At 32.5% G+C, this 20,369-nt stretch overlaps 2 protein-coding genes across 5 annotated transcripts; both read right to left on the reverse strand.

Annotated features, from left to right (window-relative positions):
- Positions 1 to 6,086: 6,086 nt before the first annotated feature.
- LOC101262172 (kxDL motif-containing protein LO9-177) lies at positions 6,087 to 9,715 on the reverse strand. Its single transcript, XM_004233123.5, has 3 exons — positions 9,489 to 9,715; positions 6,720 to 6,872; positions 6,087 to 6,525 (listed from the first exon to the last, which is right to left on the reverse strand). The coding sequence occupies exons 1-3, from the start codon at positions 9,602 to 9,604 to the stop codon at positions 6,423 to 6,425; spliced, it is 372 nt and encodes a 123-aa protein (XP_004233171.1). The 5' UTR covers positions 9,605 to 9,715; the 3' UTR covers positions 6,087 to 6,422.
- Positions 9,716 to 11,476: 1,761 nt separating this feature from the next.
- LOC101261876 (homeobox-leucine zipper protein ATHB-14) lies at positions 11,477 to 19,296 on the reverse strand. 4 transcript variants are annotated; one of them, XM_010318658.4, is made up of 19 exons: positions 19,139 to 19,296; positions 18,533 to 18,715; positions 16,583 to 16,742; positions 16,136 to 16,254; positions 15,950 to 16,040; positions 15,754 to 15,849; positions 15,528 to 15,641; positions 15,336 to 15,419; positions 15,047 to 15,202; positions 14,891 to 14,965; positions 14,708 to 14,814; positions 14,215 to 14,404; positions 13,922 to 14,110; positions 13,732 to 13,812; positions 13,515 to 13,649; positions 12,932 to 13,257; positions 12,526 to 12,640; positions 12,257 to 12,406; positions 11,477 to 12,032 (listed from the first exon to the last, which is right to left on the reverse strand). In XM_010318658.4, the coding sequence occupies exons 2-19, from the start codon at positions 18,703 to 18,705 to the stop codon at positions 11,886 to 11,888; spliced, it is 2,508 nt and encodes an 835-aa protein (XP_010316960.1). In that variant the 5' UTR covers positions 18,706 to 18,715; positions 19,139 to 19,296; the 3' UTR covers positions 11,477 to 11,885. The 4 variants fall into 4 exon arrangements, with proteins under 4 accessions (XP_010316960.1, XP_069149645.1, XP_004233170.1 ...); XM_069293544.1 differs by having other exon boundaries at positions 16,136 to 16,251; positions 19,139 to 19,283; XM_004233122.4 differs by lacking the exon at positions 19,139 to 19,296 and having other exon boundaries at positions 16,136 to 16,251; positions 18,533 to 19,125.
- Between the last annotated feature and the right edge of the window lie 1,073 nt (positions 19,297 to 20,369).

Raw genomic sequence — 20,369 nt, forward strand, 5'->3', positions numbered from 1 at the left:
TATGTTAGGAATTCTTTTGGTGATCTGGTGGGAGCAAAGGGGCTAAGGTGCAAGACACAACAAATATAATGGCTAATGCTAAGGCTATGGCTTTGAAGGAATGACTTGAATATTGTTTGGAGAATACATTTTCATCAGTTATACTGGAATCTTAGTCTTTATCATTAATTAATATGTTGAAAGGAGATTGAATTGCTCTTTTGAGTGTTACTTTGGAAGTCAATTCTATTAACAGAATGAGGGTTTTGTTAACAACAAGAATACAACACACCTCTAAGAAAGGAAAATATTCTTGTGAATTATTCCACTAACCTAGCTATTAATTTTGCAGGTACTTTTGAATTTAAATAGTTTCAAGATATATCAGTTGTAGACAGAAAGATAATTAATACAGAGAAATAGGGTATTCCCCATTTTATGATAAGACAATCTTGTTAAGTCTATTTTAGCTCATTTTATACCTATGACGGTTCAGTGGTTGTTAATAAAATCATATAGTCTCTCGTATGTACTCTTCATCTCGTCTGGATTAGATTATATTAATTACGTATTATGCACCTGGTGAGAGCTTTGAGGTGCATCTTATGATAAAAATCTAAGACGGGTGAATTTGTATTAACTTTTGTTCTGCTAGATAGTTTATTGTCCAATTCACCTATGAGTTTAGCTTGAGACTGTGGCCCTCAATTGTGCCAATCACATATGAGTCTGGTGTTGGTGCTATATAATTTTAGACTCGGACTCAATCTCATACATTTAGTATTTTTTTCTCATAGATCCAAATCTAGATGTTGGTTTTAATCCTATGTGGGGTTCAATTCATTAGATATAAATTGAATGAAAGCGATTATTATATTAGCTAGGTTGATCGAGCCTCATTTTTCCGACTGTAGAAAGCAAGAATTGATAATTACTAGATAAGACATCCTCAAGGAAGTTTTCTTCATGTCTAATTTACTTACCCTAGGAGTCAACCAGGATATATGTCAGTTTAATAATTCTTCATAGATAGGTTGGTGTGCATAACATAGAGAATTATGGTTAGATAGAGACATTGTAAAAGAGATTTATGCTTGAGCTTATCAGAATGGAACCGCACTCCTAAGCTTGTCTTCAACGAACTCTCGAACAACGCCTTCAAAGACGACGTAAAGGCTGAGATTGACTTGCTTCAACAAGCATCGAGCCTCAGCTAACTTGTACCCACAAGACTTATGACTAGAATTTATCAATTTCTCCAACTTGTAATTCAACACAAGTGAAATTTTCAGATTTTGTGAAGATTTTTAATTAGCTAATTCTACTTAAACTAACTTATAACTATTACAATTCAATTTCTTAAGTTTCAAACAATGATTTGGGTAAGATCCAGGGCTTCAGCTTTTACCAGAAATCATGTAATCAATATATGTTAATAAGGTTAGATGTATGATCATGGTCTCCTAACCTCTAATCGCCTACAATAGTTAATACCATAACTACATCATTGAGCGGGGATAGAATGATTAAAAATTGAGCATTAAGATATCTTCCTGTATGGTGACCCAAGCAAGGTTTTAAGTATATCCCTTTCCTAGAAACGAATCAACCCTAGATATTTAGAGTTAAACAGGCTCCTTATGCTCCACATTCTATCCTCTTATTTCTTTCTCGAGTTCAATTCGAACAATATATTTATTTCTATGGTGATCAAGCATGAAATACCAAAAGCAAAAACATAAGAGAAATTCATATGATAATTCATTATAACTAGGATATTTATCTACTCATAATTGGATAATCAATTTTACAATGTTTTTGAATCATCACAATATGATTGAAAAGAAAAAAGATAGCAAATGAACCCTAGAAACTTCAAAGTTTCGTTCTCCCAGTGTTTCCGTTCGAAATTAGAAAAAGAATGATAATAAAACTAAAATAAAACCCTATTTATACTAAAAATCGAAACGGCCAATTTGAGGCCTCAGGCGCGCGACACGCGGCAGTCTTTAAATTGTAGATTCAAAGACTACTAATGAGATCAAGGACAAACTCTACTCCATAGGTATTACGTTAGATGAAAACAAGAAGGACAAGGCCATCTCGATCCTTATCAACTCATGGCAACTCTCCTCTCTAATCTCCCCAGCAACGTTTGAGGGCTAATTAATATGGACAAAAAGGAGTCTCCTATTCTTTAGACAAATTAAAGGATAAATATATTCTTGAACTAGCGAAAAAGGATAAATATATTCTTGAACTATCGTAAATGGTATGCAGATATCATCCATCATACTTTTAGGACATTGATGCATCTACTGTCCAAAAAGTGGAATATATATATTGCTTGCACCAACGGACATACAGATATCATAATCTTATTCGCTGATTCGATACTTATTAAATATTGGATCGACGGGTAAGATTGCTCCATGTGTCTTTACTTAATCTTCCGTTAGATTGAAAGACATATATGTCCTAGTTTTCGGACGATAGAAGCACCAGTGTCCCAAAAATATGAAAGAGTATATTTGCATATCATTTATGATAGATAGTTTGAGGATATATTTGTATTTTTCCCCTTCTCATTATTAAAATAACACAATAATATTTTTAAAATTCTTATTCTTAATTTTTACACAGTAAAATCTTTATTTTATTTTATGTCTTGTAGAATATTTTTTATGTTTTACTTTGTGGAATCATTTTTTAAATTTATTTGAAGTGATTTTAAAAATTAGATTAAATTTTCATATTAAAATTTAATTATATCAATATTTAGTATTTTCCTTGATTTACTTTTTAATAAATAAATATAATAATGAATCAGAAACTTGAATAATCGATGAAATAATTACAGAATAATCTTTCTCATTTAGCTTTATAATTTTAATATTTGAGTCAATTTTCCAAATGGTCACCCAAGTTAAGGGAATTGCCTTATAATATCATTTATGTTTTATTTAGGACTAAAATCTCAGCCAACTATCACTATTTTCCTCCAAATTTACTTGACAACTCAAAAGCATTATTCTCTCCTAGTTAGCATGACATGTCATTAAAGTCTTTTTTTAATAATAGACCAATTATATTCATTAAACTCATTTAACTAAAAATGATCATATTATTTTTAATTTTTTTAATTAACTTATTAAGAATAAATTTTCATACTTAAAATCTTTTATCATAATTAAACTTTTTATTTTTTTATGTTACGCAAAACGTACTATAATCTCATCAATTTTAAATACATAGATTCAAAAAATATTGATATTCAAATCACTTATGAACGCTAATTACTTTAATTAATCATAAATTGTATAATAAATCAATAATATTAAAGATCGATTAATTATTAAAAAATAATTATTTGGGTGCTGTTAAATCCATATATACTTACAATATCTTTTTTTAAAAGAAAATAGTAAGTGAATGATACTTATAGAAAATAAAATTTTGATATTTATTTATTAGTATATTAATCTCATATAATATGTATACTGTCGAATTAAATTAGTAAATTCAATTAATTATTAGTTCATTTATTGATTTTTAATTGTATGAAAAGTTATAATATAATATAGAATAAAAGAATAAAAATAACAATAAAATCAAAAAAAGTTAAATTATAATTTTCTTTTTCTTACCAATTTTTTTGTCAACCTTACAAATTTATCTAAATACTTTTATTTAAAAAATTATTTAAATTTTTTAAATAATTTAGTTAGGAATTTTAAAATTATCAGGTAATAAGTGCACACAGAGATTTTCTCATTGAATTTTGTTTGGTGATAATATATAAAGTTACTAGACTTTCTAAATTACTTTTCTTATAATCTTCATAAATTCTCATGTAATTTATATATTTATTTTGTAGAGACATAAGTTTGATGAATTAAATAGGTCTATTATTTTTTTAAATTTTATTTAATGACAAGGCATATCAACTAGAATTTAAGGAGACTTTTGAGGTTTGAGGTATTTAGTATTTCTAATGGATAAAAAATATAATGTTATTCATTTTTTTTTTCAAAAAAAATAATATCGGAAGCATAAATTGCATAATATACAATTAATATTATTGTAATAGTTAATTGACCTTTGATGTTATTGATTTGTTAAATAACTTATGATTAATTGATGTAATTAGCTTTAATGAGTGATTTGTATACCAATATTTTTTTGAATGTATGTGTTTAGAAGTATTTAAAAATAATAAAATTAAAGTACATTTTTAAAATGTATTCTTCATAACATAAAAAAACGTATTCAAAAATAATGAAATTATAGTACATTTTTTAAAATGTATTTTTCATAACATAAAAAATAAAAAGTTTGATTTTGATTAAAGATTTCAAGTATGAAAATTTATTCTTAGTAGGTTAAAAATAAAGTAAAAATAATATGATTATTATTTTAGTTAATTAGGTTGAATGAATTATATTAGTCTACTGCCAACTAGGAGAGAGTAATGATTTTAAAGTGTTAAGTATATTTTGAGAAAAATAGTGATAGTTGAGTGATACTTTGATCCTGAATGAAACATAAATAATATTTTAAAATAATTCTCTTAACTTGGGTGACCATTTAGGAAATCGACTCCTAATATTTCTTGTGATTTTAGATATTACCGTTCACCTCTCTTATTTTGATATTGTTAAATAACAAAACTAGTTTAAATAATAAAACTTTCGACACCATTTAGAAAAACACATTCTTGTGGCATCAATTATAAAGTAATTTAATTTGGTGTCCCAAACTATATTTTCTCTTATTTTCTTTTTCTGCTTTGGATTAGCGTGGAAATATTATACAGTATTACGTTTCAAATCTAAAAACTATACAGTAATAGCAATTATAATATCACAAACATTGTCACTCTAATTGTTATTATAATAAAGAATTTATTATGTAAAAAATGAAAGAACATAAATTTTAAGATTTTCCATTTTTTTATTTTAATAAGAATAAGAAATTTGAGATTTTATTTTTTTTAGTTTTACACAATAGATATTTTATTTTATTTCTTCGACTTAAATATTTTAAATATTTTGGGATGAGTTAATATCAAGAATCTAAATTTAAAATATACTTTATAGAATAAATAAAAGAATTAACTAATTAGTAAAGAATTCAATTTAATTAAATTGATGTTAAGAGTAGTTTTAGATTAAAAGGTGAAAGGGGGACATTTTTAGACAAAGATGAAAGAAAGATATTTTATAACCATTTTCAATAAGTTAGAAGTATTTTTGATCCTTTTTCCGATTAATTTTGTAATAAAAATATCTACTTTAATTTCTCACATCCAAAAAATATAGTAAATAACAACTAAAAAGAATCACAAATTCAGTATGCAATTGCATTAGCATAAGTTTATAAATTATGATTATATTTTCTAAAAATTGATGTTAGTTCTCTTACTAGAACTCACAACAAAATAATTGCGGGAAAAGAATAAAATATATAGATGTATTAATTCAGGGCGGATCTAGAGATAGTCCAGAAATTCTTTCAAACCATCTCAACAAAACTTACATTATATTATATATATATATAAAAAATAATTGTGTGGAAATTATTTAGGAAATATAAATAAAAGAAACGCCAAACTTTTGTCATTAATTTATGATATGTCGCTCGTTATATAATTGTCATTTTGTAAATTCTATATTTAAAATTTTATTTTTAAAAAAAATTCATTTTACTATTATATGTAAAATTAGTAACAATATACGATTATATACACACTACTAAAGAAAATAAAGATCAATGACAAATAAAAATAGAAAGAAAGATTGCTATTTATATTACATGTTTTGATATACACGTCAATATACGTCTCGAAATTTTATACTTTCCTATAATAAGATCTTATTGTCAAAGTCATAATGTCACTCCATCACCTCAGTGTCTTGTCATTTGTAAATTCCACAATAGAAAATAATGGTAATCAAAATTAATTTTACAACTATAGATTATAAATATGTAAAGTTAATAAATTAGCAATTTTGTGATTACTAACAAAATCTATCGCCTAATCTAATGGTTCCTGTTGATCTTCTTGCCAAGTATTTAAAATTGTCATAAGCATAAGAAAAACGTCATAAGCATAATAACAAGGCATACATTTTCATTCCGAGAACGAAATATCTTCTCTTTCATGTCATCATCAATCAAAGTTTTAATCGAAAACTCAGAATCCTTACGATAAACAGATCCATGCCTTGCCCCCGAAAAGGTATATGCAAAGCACAAATCGAAGCACAACTACTGTTCAGGAGAGACCACAACTTATCATAACGCGACTTGAAGTATACAGCTGCAGAACTATCAGATAAAAACAGTTGAGACTATCCACCCTAAACCAGCTTTTCCATACTTGCAAAGGAAGAAATAGAAGAAGCCAAACATTTCCCCACCATTTACATTACCAAACTTACTTATTGTGGCATTTCAAGATCAGGCCTTTGATCAAGTGCCTGAATAGTTGTATTGTCTGGAAGAGCATCTGGGTACGTTGATATGATTTTTGCCTTCATGTTCCTGAAAACGGAAAACAAACATTTAGAAGTAATAGAAAATGATTAACCACTAAACAAAGAGGTTGCCCGATTTTGGGAGTAGAGCCAGTAGTCTAAGAATGCCCGGGTATCTCTATGTAACATTACAATATTGAAAACTGATATTGAAATTCAGAAAGAAAAGAATAACACAAGGGAAGAAAAGAAATATCATACCTCAACTTCAGAAATATGTAATCAAGGTCTGACTTCATAGATTTTAAGAGACGTGTATTTCTAGAGAAATCTGCCGAGACCTCTGCGTAACAATGTTCTGAGTACTCATTGAAGTGAGAAAGGACTGCATTGCTGTCCTGCAACCGTCCCAATCTGCAGTTTGAGCATACAAGACATAAGTTAATCATGAAAAAAGGCACCAAGAATGACAATAAGACAATGAACAAAAATGACTGAACGAACCTATATATCACATGGTAAAAAAACACTTCCAAGAATTATGACAAAAAGCAATCACAAGGGTGGAAAAAGCTAAGTTTGAAGGAGGCGGAAGCATCGAAGAGTTCAGGAAGGGGCTGATATTTATGACCACATTCTAATCATAACAGTATTAGTGCTCAGATGAAAAATCATGATTTCAAACGCTTTGAGCAAGTTCTGAATGTAGCATATGGGTGACTTCATAGAGAAACAACCGAAACTCAACCAAAAGTCAGAGCCCTAAACAAGACATTAGGTACTTTATGATCTTCCAGGAAGCAACTTTTTTAGGAGTTCCTTATGTGAACTTTACACTAACAAAAATTCTCTCGAATCGTTTTTTCTTCTTCTTTTTCCCCTGATAAGTGACTGAAATAAAGCTTCTTAAGGGAAATTTCTTAAAGAAATTTCTCCAATCAAATGAGAACACTAGAAGAGATCACTAAGCAGGTGATCTTTTGGTTCCCATATATTTTCTCATTCTTAATCACAAGGTTGCTAAATTCTGATACTGCTGTATGGAACTTTCTTTCTGATCTAAGGGGTTTAGACCCCAATCATATGATATATATGAGCTTTTTGATGATTTATGTTGTTGTAATGGATAGATCGGAACAATTCTTTTTTTTGGATAACCAAGAAATCCGTATGTGACCCACCCTTTGGACCAATCACAGCCTTCTAAACTCGGTGGATAATGGGTCTGTCCTCTACCCTTCTCCACTTAAATACCAAGCTTCACTTTGCGTGGTGCGGGGCTTGAACCTGCGACCTAAGCCACATATCCTCCACCTTTTGCCACTCGAGCTAGGCCTTGGGGGTAATTGCAACAAATTTTACATACTCAAAGAGGGAATTTTACAAGTTCAATATACAAAACCCAAAGTAGTCTCACAATGCGTACCGAATGTTCCGAGACTTGGCAATTGTTAGCCAACATATCTCAAAGAGACACTTTCATAATCCAAACTCTTGATGCACGAAGAGCTTTGGCATGTAAAAATAAGGACCAGATGATCTTTAACCTAGATCAGATACAATAGACAATCTAAACTCTTAAGTGCATTCAAAGATTGGTATCATTAATTCACTATACAGCTCCCAAATCCTAATTTTAACAGCTTGGCTAATCATAGAAGGAGAGAGAATTGGCCATACCCGGGTCTAATTGCTTACATATAAAACAATTGATTTACAACTAGACTCAACAACTATTATAAGTTATTTTTTTGCAACAAAGGAGACTTTGACTTTTGGAAATGCTACCGCACCCACTACACATTCACTGATGTAGTGCCAAAGGAATTTGGAAACCCAAACATGATTTTGTTGGTAGAAGTAAGATGTTGTATTGCTGGCATCAAGAAGATGAAAAGATAAAAAAGGAAAGCTCCATTACAGCATACTCTAAACCTAAATTGCTCAAACTCTTCACTTTTGGTGCCTCACCCCTGTCGACACGACATGGGTGTGGGATCCGTGTCCGATTTGGTCAACCGATTTTGGGTACTTTGACCAAAATCGATGAGGAAACAGTTCTAATGGTTTCTTTAACCAATACAAAAACTAAGGTGAAATTCAAGAAATGGAATACCTTTTTATATAGGAATTTCTATGTCACTCATTTTCCTTTAATCTCCTGGATTCTCCTCAAGTTCTCCATATAGTATCTCATAATTTAGGTATTATAGCTCTATCGTTAGATATTTTAATTAGTTTTAGGCGAATCCTTGCACCCATATCCATATCCCCGAATCTCAAAAATTAGATCATGAAGGATCCAACCTCTACATCCGCGCCCGAGTCCTACCAACTTAGCTCTAAACAAAACAAAAGAGAGCTAAACATAAGCAAAAAATATTGGCTATCAGGCGAGGCTCTGCGAGTCAGTAAATTCTAAAAAGTAAATGTCATCATTTAATCCTAACATCAACTAAGTTATGAAACTAATATTAGAGCTCATACATGCATTCACGTTCTGGTTTCCAAAAAAGAGGACACACAAATCCATCAGTCAATCACATACAACATATCCTCTCATTTCCATCTTAAACTGAACACTTCTTATCTTAATTATCCAAACTGGTTTGACTCAGCAAAAATAAAGGAACCCCATAATTTAAAATCAAGTAAAAAGAAAGCCATTTTAGAGTTCCTTCCCAACAACACCTAGAACTCTTCTATGTGATCGAAGGCTGGTTTATCAATCAGACATTTTTTCGGAACTACCCAACTCATATAGTATCCTAAATTACCATATTAAGCCAATCACTCTATCTAAATCAAGGAAAAAACAATCTTGGGCCTGATGAGGCAATCCCTAAGAACTGAACAGAATGAAAAGTTAATACAACTTCAAATACATCAAACATTCCACAAAATAGCATTCAAGAAACCCAATTGACCCTTTAATTCAATGCATACTAGGGAACAGTATTAAAGTAGAAATTACTCAGGAAAGTTTCCGTCAACAAATGAGTTCCAAGAGAAAAGAAAAAAGAGAATTACATGAGGTTTTGCAATTGCTTCAAAGAATCCAAATCCTTAGCGTTGATTAGGGTTTTGAATTCACTGGAAATCTCTTCGGATGCAGATTTGATGGATTCTTTCTCTGTTTCCTCCATTTTTTTCTCAGTGGGGTTAAACTATGTTGCATAAACCATGGGGTATGATTTTATTCTGCTTCTTCGATAATTTACAAGTCTAGCCTCTCTAGTTTGCAAAACTACACTTATTACCCAAAAAGACCTAAAAAATTTGCTTATTTCAAAAAATATTTTGTCTGAATTTTCAAAAAGGGAAAAAAAAAACTCCTAAAATAGTAACTTGTGTTCAAAAAATATTTTTTTGTCTGAATTTCTATTTTAGCAAAGGAGTATTGTTGAATATTGATTTCAATTAGCAAGTTGTATTTGGTTGAAGGCTAAATAATGTGAGGATCGATTTTATTAGTATTCTCAAAGAGGTATAGTGTTACCGATTCAACTTCCATTATCGTCTATTCGAATAGTTAATATTCCAAAAGTATTTTTGACATGGCTAGCCTTCTCAATTTTTAAGATTTTTTTTTTTTCAAAAATGATGAATCGAGGACCATCTGAGTAATTTGAAATGTTGATTATAATAAAAAAAAATTGAGAAACTTTCATATATAACAACTTAAAAATAATTAATTACTTTCTATAGCTATAGTTTGATAACTATAATTGGAAGCTACATGTTATTTGGAGAAAAGAGGTGAGCGAGACTGGGAGAGAGAGGGGGAAAAGAGTGGGAGAAAGGTGAATTGTATATGTATATTGGTTAGATAATTGTATATTATAGATATGTAATTGTATATATGGCAAGAGAGATTGGGAGAGGGAGGACATAGGCGAGGGAGATCAAGAGAAGCGAGCGAGAGAGGGCATAGAGTGGGAGAGATGTGAATTGTATATGTATATAATTGTAAATAACTGTATATTATACATATACATTTGTATAAATGGCAAGAGAGATTGGGAGAGGGAGGAGAGAGGCGAGCGAGATTGAGAGAGGGAGGAGAGAGGCGAGCGAGAGAGATGAATTGTATATGTATATAGGCTAAAAACTATATATTATACATATTTATTTGTATATCCTATCGAATTATACATATACAAACATGACTAATTATACAAACTCGAAGTCAGCCCACGTAATTAATGTATAATGTTAGTCGCAAGTGGTAATTATAGCAAACTATAGCAATAGTGAGTAATTAAATAGTATAAGTTTGTTTATCCGCGTATTTTTTCCTTAAAAAAATTAGTCATAATTTTATTTGTGTGTGAAGAAAAGAATATGATCCTACAGAATTACCATGTGTTATTTTCAAAGATTTCATTTATATATATATATAAATACTCGAAACAAGTTTATAAATAACTATTATATCACTTTACAAATGACATAAATAGTTCCTTTCTATTAATATAAATCTAAGCTATTTGTATTTAAAAATAGAAAATAGACGAAGACTAAACTGAATAAATTTTTAAATACTTAAAGGACTAAAATTGATAAGTTTATAGTTAAGAGACAAAGTTGATAAGTTCTTAAATAATTGAAAAACTAAATCCATTAAGTGTATAATTAAGACATCATTTTAAACCTACTCATGTAGTTAAAGATACTATTGATCTCATTTTGTCAAGGAACCCTCACTTAAAAGGAAAAAAATACATATATTCCAGCTTTCTGCATGATAAGACTCAAATGAATCCACTTGCAATAATTTTTCAAAAGAAAAAACAAAGACACTAGCATCTTGTAGACATTTCCCAATTTTCTTCCCAAGTCTGTTAAGAAAATCACATCAAACACAAACAAGTTGACCAAATAACACTTTTCATTGTTACTAAAATTCAACAATTTTCCAACTTAAGTTTGACATTTTGATGAAACAACTTTTACAAAAGGTACTTGATGTTTGTAATAATGTTGCCTCCAACAAACCAATGAAAAACAGCAGAAACTTAACAACCAACAAAAAGTATAGCCCAATTAGTATTAGTTGGACCCCATATTTAGGCAAAACATAATCATTCATGGTTGGCAGTCCAACCAACTATCCAAATACATCCAAGAAAACCAAATAAGGGTTCAACTGAATTCCCTTTGTCGAAAAATTATACTGTGCAAATAACATAAAAAGAACAAAGTAATCATACATTATATACATGCTTTTGAATCCTCTTGACATTGGGAAACTTTAAAAACAGAGGTGGCGACTGACGGGGGGTTTAAAGGTTGCTTTGCTTTATGTCGAGAGCTGGAATCCCCTCTCCGCCACTGGGAGAAGACATTGTTTAGTACAAAATGGCTAGTAACGAGTCGATAGCTAATGCCACACAGCCTGCCTTACGCAGATCATATGTTTTGAACTTAAATAAAAGACCAGTTTGTGAACATGAAAGCTAGGCAGTGATTGGAGTTGTCATCATTAAGGACCTTCCATGCAACAGCTTGCTCGTACGACACTGGCCTCCCCATGCTCGATACACATAGCCCTGCTGGCAGATAAGCAAAGCCCTACAAGCACAAAGGGTATCAGAAATCACCAAATTGTTTGCTAATAATCAATAAAACCTAGTCTTGTGAAACATGAGTGGTTAGGTACGCATTGCAGCATATGTTTAGAACTCATTTAAGTATTGAATAACATATTTCCAAGTGTTCATAAACCTCCGTGTGATGATCCGACTTGATTAAATGTAGAATTCTAGAACATTCACATAGTAAGATGGTAATCCAACCTGCTGCATAATCTTGGGGAACTCTGAAAGGAGGACCTTTCGACCAGCTTCATCTAGGATCTTATCAAGCATTATATCCTGAAGAGCTATTAGAGTGGTTTCAAGCATGTCAAGTCCTGCTTGGTTTGCAAATGAAAAAAATGCAGAATCCTGCATTAAGTAGATAAACCATTTAGCTATCATCAGATTTCCCTTGAAAAGGAATCGTGGAGAAACCTTTCTTATCAGAAAAGCATAGCGTCGAAACAACATGTGCTGATGTTACTGACATTCATTTTGACGGAGCAGCACATTATTGAATCAGTATGATGCCATAGTTGCTTCAGAACAGCATCACCGGCAGCTTGAGAATCCATCTGTAGCAATTCTCCACCAGTATGATTCCTGAAATACATTGAATCAGTAAAACCAGGAAGAGAAACTGGGAAAAATGTTAAAAGTGTTCCACGAGTACATCAGGGTGCAAGTTAAGGGATGAGTCGTTCGGCATTGGTTAATGCAAGGGTGCAAATGAATCAGAGTGGCCTCAGTTTTGGATGTGAATTGAGAACCTTTCATTTATACTATGCTTCACACAACAACATTTATCTGCATAAATCAGGAATTGCTAATTGGTGGTGCAAAACTCAGATAACTATGAATTACTGCAAAGACCTTAGAAGTTAGAACCCTTACTTATAGCTCCTGCAAATCCATCTCGCCAAAGTGACAGCTTCTGGTGAACCAGGGAAGGATTTAGGTGTCAACTGAGAGCAGAGTCGAGAGGGTGCAATAGCCATAGCAACTCTCTGAACAGAGCCTACAATGCTTCGTACATATTGGCGAGCCATAGCAGCTACATTTTCTCGATAGTGATTCTCAAAGGCAAACTGGAATGCAATTGTCAAGACTGAACGATGGTTGTAACTGCTTCCTTCAACTTCACCAGCTGGCCGTGTCCCACCAGTTCTAGCTTCAAGAGTTGAAGCTAAATCTAAAGTCCGAGCAGCACTAGGAGAATCCTGCATCACAAGGAGTAGCAGTACTAAACTGTAAGAATAAGGTAAGAAACTAATCCACATATCCATGACAGTTTTCGGATGCCAGGTGACTTCTCAAACACCAAATTGCACCTTCAGATGCTAATAAACTTTTCAAAGCACCATAAATAATCTACAATTCTCAAAAAAATGAAAGGCAGAAAAAGTTTGTGTCTAAAAAGCTTAAAGAAATTCATAACACGTTGAAGTTGTAGGATACAAAATAGACATCACTTAACTGATTTAGGCTCCAGTGGAATGACAGAGAAACCAGATGGAAGCAATGGAGCATCATCACCAAAAGATTCATCAATATGTGCAAAAACAAGCTGCGCACAGGCACCTGTGGCATTCTCTTCAACTCCACTGCATAGCTGCATTGTTATAGCAAGAGCATTAGAACTTAAAACCCTCAGAAAGAACAAAGTGAATCTCAACCAAGGGAGAGCTATCAACCTGTAACAAATACATATCCCGCGATAAAGCTATGTCCTCTGGAGAGAAAGCATGACCCTCTAGCCGAACAACCTCAAGAAACTAGGTACATAGTAAATTCAGATTAAACCGCGGTTATATGATCAGTCAGAGACCATAGACAACGTCTGCAACAGTCACAATCACAAAATATAGCATATGACCTACTTACCTCCTCATGTTCCACAGTCTGAGCAAGCGGTAAAATGACCTGGCTACTGGGGAAGACACCAGGTCTGGCACAAGGGACAGCATAAGGACTGGCTTTAAGAGATGCAGAAGAGTAAGCATCAACTCCATAGTCAGCCCACTCCGAACGGTGCTCCCTAAGGAAACGGACAAGCAAAGCAGGGCAAACATCCTACAAAAGGGAAGTGCAAAAAAGAATAACACCACATCAAGCACTTAGAATTATGTGATACTATTACAGCAATATGTCCTATAAGTATTTGAACTTAAACATACCTGAAGAAGCATTGATGCCCGTGCACACAGTACTCCTCCAAAAGTAGGGAGAATTGACAAGGTGTTGTATTGTGCATCAAGGAATTTACTTGGTGATGAGTTTACAGCAATTGTTACATCATCAACACCATCACTACCCATAATTGTCCAACCATCATCAATAAATCCACTAACCGCATTATTGAATCCCCTGTAGTAAATATTGAGAATGAAAAATTCCAGCCAGCAAACTAGTCGCTAGATTTGTACGCAAGAACTAATATAAGAAAATTAAAACCAAAAGCATTTGGTTGTCTGATAGTGGAAGGTCTAGTATCTTTAATAATGAGTGCTCAACTATTTTTTTATCTGAACATCACTACTGAGAATGGTTGCCTAGTTGATATATTCATATAGATTTGCTGCCTATTTCAATCATGAGTGCTCAAAAGCTTGATTCAGACTGTTAGCACAACGTAGTACATTTATCTCTAACAACCATCTGAGTTTTTACCTGCATAATCTCTGACTAAATGCCCTCAAAACAGCAGGTTGCCGACCTCCAGCATATTGAATTTCTCCACTGGTTTCTTGAGCTATCTGCCTTATGTATCGGAAGGCCTGCATGGATATCTTAAAGTAAGATGACTTCAAAAAATATCCAGTTGTCGAGACAGTAACATAACAAATTTCTTACAGCCATTGTCAATTTCTGAGCAAGGATCTTGGACGATTCATAAAGTGGTCTGAGGACTTCGGGAACACTGCAAGCCTGTGCACCCAAATGTTTGTTCAGAAAGAAGAAATCAAGGTAAAAATAATGCTCAATATTTGACCAATTAAATTTACTCACGTCGAGATCAATATGGTCTACAATGTGGATGATTGAGCCCCCGCCCTCACAAGGACGTATGAGGAAACCACTTGGAAGCATTTTAGCCCTAACAGAACTAGTTGCAGGAGGCCCGACAGGGCCTCCAGTGTTAGACGTCAAAGATCTTTCACATATCTGCAAATTAAAGCCCAGAAACATGAATGCAAACAAATACTTGTTACATACATTGCTTAATGCGGAGACAAGTACTTGGATTGGGGAAGATCTAAATTCTAATACAAGTTTTTGGATTATGCCTAATACATACCACAAGACTTCCATCTTCTAAACTTGTAGTGTATCTCAATGTCCAAAAATCACGAGCCGGTGCCAATGTAGTTGGTGCATAAGTCTAGTGAAGTAACATAGCAATAAACCAATGCTTGAGTGCTGAATCAACTTAATTCTCAGATTCACTTTGCCTCAAGTAAGCAAACTTAAGCACAGAAACACCACAAACCTGCAGGTATATAAGCTCTATAGTCCCTCCATTTCCTGTTGGTATAACATTCAGTATATCAAGGCAACGGCAATCGCGATACCAAGAAGGACGATCTTTAAGGATCTCAGCAACCTGAAACAACACTTTCTACAACTCAAAGACATGGCTAACGCAAGACACGCCAAGGAAGACTATCAATTTTCTGTAAATTAATATCAAAGAGTAAGGGAGTAACAGGAAGTACCTTCATGGGCTCTAGACTCACAAGGCCGCAAGCTCGTGCTGCAACACCATTACAGTTGCGGGAAACAGCGACGATGCCAATAGATTCCGGACCAGGCTAAATCAGATAACGGAAAGGGAGGGGGAGGGGGATTAACACACATGAAATGAATCAATGATACAAAGGCTTGAACTAGACAATCAAAGAGAAGACTTACCTTCATCCCAATCATCTGCACCCAGTCGACAGCAGTTCCCGTAGCTTTACCAAGGAACTCTGTCAGGGTCTCTTCAGCTATTGCTAAAAGACTTCAAAAAGAAGATATGAAAAAAAGAAATAAATTAGTTGTTCACAACCATAAATAATAATAATTCAGATGGATAAAAAGATGAAGTCTGATTACCCAGCTGGGCTGTTAGCATCCCTTTGCGGATGATGCTGAGGCATTGGGTTTTGTTGCTGCTGCTGACCACTCACGACCACAGACTCACAGCAGGTATCCGTGGTCGTACTGTTTACCTGCTACAATGCATCTTGAGTTTCATTACACAAAAAAGAAGCATGCAATATAGGGCATCTACTGTAGTACACAATCTATGAAAGGATTAAGGGACTTAATTGAATGCAGCTTGTACAAGTTTTAGCAGGTCAACTTTGTAAGTTAAAGTTCCAATTTCAACAAAAGATAGCAGATTTATACATAATAATTGGAAGTGTGGTGACAGAAACCCCTATAGATCAAATTTTGTTGATTTTAAAAAAAAATTATCAATCCCTGTGAGAACCAATTTTCTCATAGCACTGGTATCTCCACCAAATGCTAAGGTTGTAAAGCATGTAGAGAACTCACAGTATGCAACTGTTGTCGCATGAAGCCATTATCATACACAAGATGTGAAACGTGCTTCTGCAATCGGTCATTTTCTTCCATCAACAGTTTGTTCATAGCAGTCAGCTTCCTGTTAACAGTCTGGAGATGAGATGCCTCCTTTCTCTGTTTCTCACGGCATCTACAGAAGGTAAAGGAAATACCGATTTAGGCTATTTACCCTTCTGAGCTATACATGTTCTCCTAATGAAGCATGCCTTAAACAGAGTATTGCCATATGAGAATGGTGAATAGAATATGACATTTTGCCAAAAGAAATACTGAAAAGTATTTACTGAGGAAAACATAGCTGCATACACATATCTACCACTCTCTGAGTGAAGACAAGTTAGAAAGATTTGGTAACGATAAAATCAAGACCCTACTCTAGCAACCAAGTGTATTTTCAGGACCAGTTATTCTTATAGGATATCTACAAATTATTTGCTTTATACAAATGGTCAATCACATTAAAGCATCTTTCACATCATGAGCCATCTCAACCAGTACTAAAAACAATTTCTCAGATATTGAAGATATGAAGTCGATCCTGAAAAGATTTTTAGGAAAATAAGCCTATCAAATCAGACGAGATTTTCCGTCTTTAACTAGTAATTCAAAAATAAAAGGGGAAATTGTGCCTGATGTTACAAACTTACGCTTCTAATTGTATCAAAGAGGAATGAAGCCAAAAGAAGAAGGATCCCCTTAGCTTCATAGCAACAAAATTAAATAGAGTGTGCATATTTACCTATTGTAAGTTGGGACAAGAAATTGCTAAACATATTATAATTAGCAAATGCATATATATCAGGCAGAAGCTAGCAATTTATTATTTTTCATTTCACTTGAAAGAAACAAGCAAATCTGAACGGGAATTCGTTGGAACTAATTTTAGTTTCAACTTCAATAACACTAAGAATTACAAACTGCTGCCTTTATGTACTGATTAAGGCAATGTATATTAGTGGAGGGCTAACCTAAAAATGTATGTTCAAGATCCAGTCTTTACTTCCCTTTACACCTAAGCAGATTCCAGAAACTTGGTAATCTAATATTCGGAACAAAATAGAGGTCATGGCTTCCCAAAACCTAAAAATTTGTGAGTACATTATAAAGGTTCACCACTGAGAAGGTGCTCATTGACTGACACCAGCTTTGAAAAAGCAAATGATTCCACAAGAGTTACCCCAAAAAAGACGGTAAGACCAAAAGAAAGCAACTTGATCAGGAGGAGAAAATCAATGTTTCTTTCATCAAGTTAATTATTGTTACTTCATTAAAGGTAGAAGCATATATATGGAAGGCCAAGAAAAGGAACACCATTTTCAGGAAGGAATCAAACCTGTCCACATCTTTCTTCTCATTAAATTAGTTTAACATTTGAAGTTACAGAAGCAGATGGTGACAAACAAACCAAATGCACTAAATTACTTAGCACTCTATAAATATAATAGATATCAAAGATGCAGATAGTCAAAAACAAAAATGCACAAAATTATTCAGTCCTAGACTTACTGAAATTGACAAAAAGTGAAAAACAAGGCCCTTTAACAAAGTAATATGCAATGGCAAAAGCTCCCCTTGTGATTCAGAGTCAGCAGTTCCACACTTTATCTTCCATAAAGACAAGAGAGAAAAAATGAACAAACAGACAGAATTCATTCAAAAGTCCCTTTTATCATCTGACCCCAATTTCAAAAAGGGGGGGAAAAGCTTGAAAAGGAAAAGGTTTAACTCACATTCAGACATATTTGAAAAAAAGAACACTTTTTTCTTCAAGAAAACACTATCCCATTTAGGGCAAAAGGAAAATTTTCAAACTTCCTAGCAATCTCTCTACCAAAAATAAACAAAAACAGATTCTTGAAAATAGCTTCAAATAGATGCATACAAAACTCACTACTTCTATAATAAAATGATGATTTATACCTTCTGTTCTGAAACCAGACTTTGATCTGTTTAGGGTCAATATTAGAAAGAATGGAACACTCCCTAATGAGCTGATGCCTCTTCAAAGAAGTTGGCTTTGGACATTCTGCATAAACCCTCTCCAAAGCCTCCACTTGTTCTGGTGTATACCTCACATACTTGCTACTATCCATCTCCTTGTTACTACAAAAACCCCAATCACAAAATCAATTACACAAACAACAAGAAAAACAAAAAAACCCTTTAGCTTTCTTTTTTTCCTGATTCTTTTTATCAACAAGAAATGATGGTACTGGTTCTTGAATCAACAGGTAGGCTCTCTACTCCAAGAGAGCCTCCTCTCAAACTCATCAAGATTGCTTTTTTTTTAATAAACAAAAAACCCCTTCTCCTCCACTATTTCTAAATGCCCTTTTTTTTTGTTCTTGCTCTCAGATATATATCACAAAGTAGGAAGAGTTGTTTTTTTGAAGTGAAAAAAAAAAACACAGAAAACCCCAGTAGAGAATTAAGTAATGAAAAGAAAGAACAGAGGTCCCCTTCTCTTGACGCCAATCTCGAGAATTTATGAGACAATGAAGTTGAGGAGAGAGAGAGGGAAAGTACCTTTATGCATAGAGCACACAGAAAAAACCAAAGCTACTGTAATAATAACCTACAAACATAAGAAACAAACTGGAAAACAGAAGCTAGAGTAGGGAGTCTTCTTTAGAGATGTTTGACTAATCTTACAACATGGTCATCCATCCATAGAGATTTTTGACATTAATTGAGTGATATTGAAAAAGATATATATATATTCTCTCATTCTCAATTTTTTATTTATTTGTCATTTGGTGCTCGAAACTCATAATAGAGATCTCACTAATTTGAATATCATATTATAGACTCATTTGGGATGGTACTCTCAATAAAATTTTCTCCATATTCAAATTTCGAATTTAAAACCTCTAATTAAGAGTGAATTATTTTTACTATTACATCGCAACTCATGTTGATTCTCATTCTCAATATTAATAGTCCCTCCGTCTCAAAATATGCGATATATTTTGATGAAATATGAAAATATATTATAGTGTTTTAAAATAATTCTTCAGAAGAGTACGCTTTTGTTCATTTGATAGAAAAGAAATACTGAAAATATTTTTAAATTCGCTATAAATTATTAGTTTTGAATTATTGACAAATATTAAAAATGCTTTTTAACATGCCTAACAAAATTTAAATATACCTTTAATCTTGCAACATGAATGGAATACACTAAGGTTAATTTTATAGATGTTTTTAACGGTTATCTTGATTTTTTTATTAAGAGTATCGTTCTCCTATAAGAGTTTGTGACAACTTGTATGTCATATATGGTAGATTGAGATAGTATCTAAGTTTAGTTAGTAAAGTATACGAGTGTTTGTAAAAGTTGATAGTAATTTGAAAACAACACTAATAATTTATGTCAAATTTAATGGTGTTTTCAATATTTATACTAAAATAAAATTAGATAAAAAAAATGTAAAAGTTTTGATAATTTCATAACTTATTGAATTTTCATGACAATAAAAAAAAATACAATTTTAAATTTTTTAATAACATATCTGAATAAAAATTTAATTTTAAATAATAATTTTCTAATTATGATTTCATATCATATATTCTCTTATTTACAAGAGGATAAAAGAAGTTGTTGGAGGACAATTTAGAAAATTGGTGCAAGTTTTTTCTTCAAAAATTATTATTTGCAAATTATCTATTTGATTGCAAGCCTAAGGAAGTAACTATAGGTTTCTTTCAAAGAGATGTTTGTAAGTTGACTACTTAAATTATTTGAAACTATTTGCTT

This window comes from Solanum lycopersicum, chromosome 2 (assembly GCF_036512215.1).
Source record: "Solanum lycopersicum chromosome 2, SLM_r2.1".
Classification (NCBI taxonomy): domain Eukaryota; kingdom Viridiplantae; phylum Streptophyta; class Magnoliopsida; order Solanales; family Solanaceae; genus Solanum; species Solanum lycopersicum.

Excerpts from the sequence above, each read along its gene's own strand:
- LOC101262172 (XM_004233123.5), bottom strand. The coding sequence starts at position 9,604 with ATGGAGGAAACAGAGAAAGAATCCATCAAATCTGCATCCGAAGAGATT. Across the intron at positions 6,873-9,488 it reads AAGCAATTGCAAAACCTCAT|ATTGGGACGGTTGCAGGACA; the intron begins GTAATTCTCTTT and ends CTCAAACTGCAG. Across the intron at positions 6,526-6,719 it reads TACATATTTCTGAAGTTGAG|GAACATGAAGGCAAAAATCA; the intron begins GTATGATATTTC and ends TTCCGTTTTCAG.
- LOC101261876 (XM_010318658.4), bottom strand. The coding sequence starts at position 18,705 with ATGGATAGTAGCAAGTATGTGAGGTATACACCAGAACAAGTGGAGGCT. Across the intron at positions 14,966-15,046 it reads TAGACCATATTGATCTCGAC|GCTTGCAGTGTTCCCGAAGT; the intron begins GTGAGTAAATTT and ends TTGGGTGCACAG. Across the intron at positions 14,405-14,707 it reads TTTAGTCAGAGATTATGCAG|GGGATTCAATAATGCGGTTA; the intron begins GTAAAAACTCAG and ends TATTTACTACAG.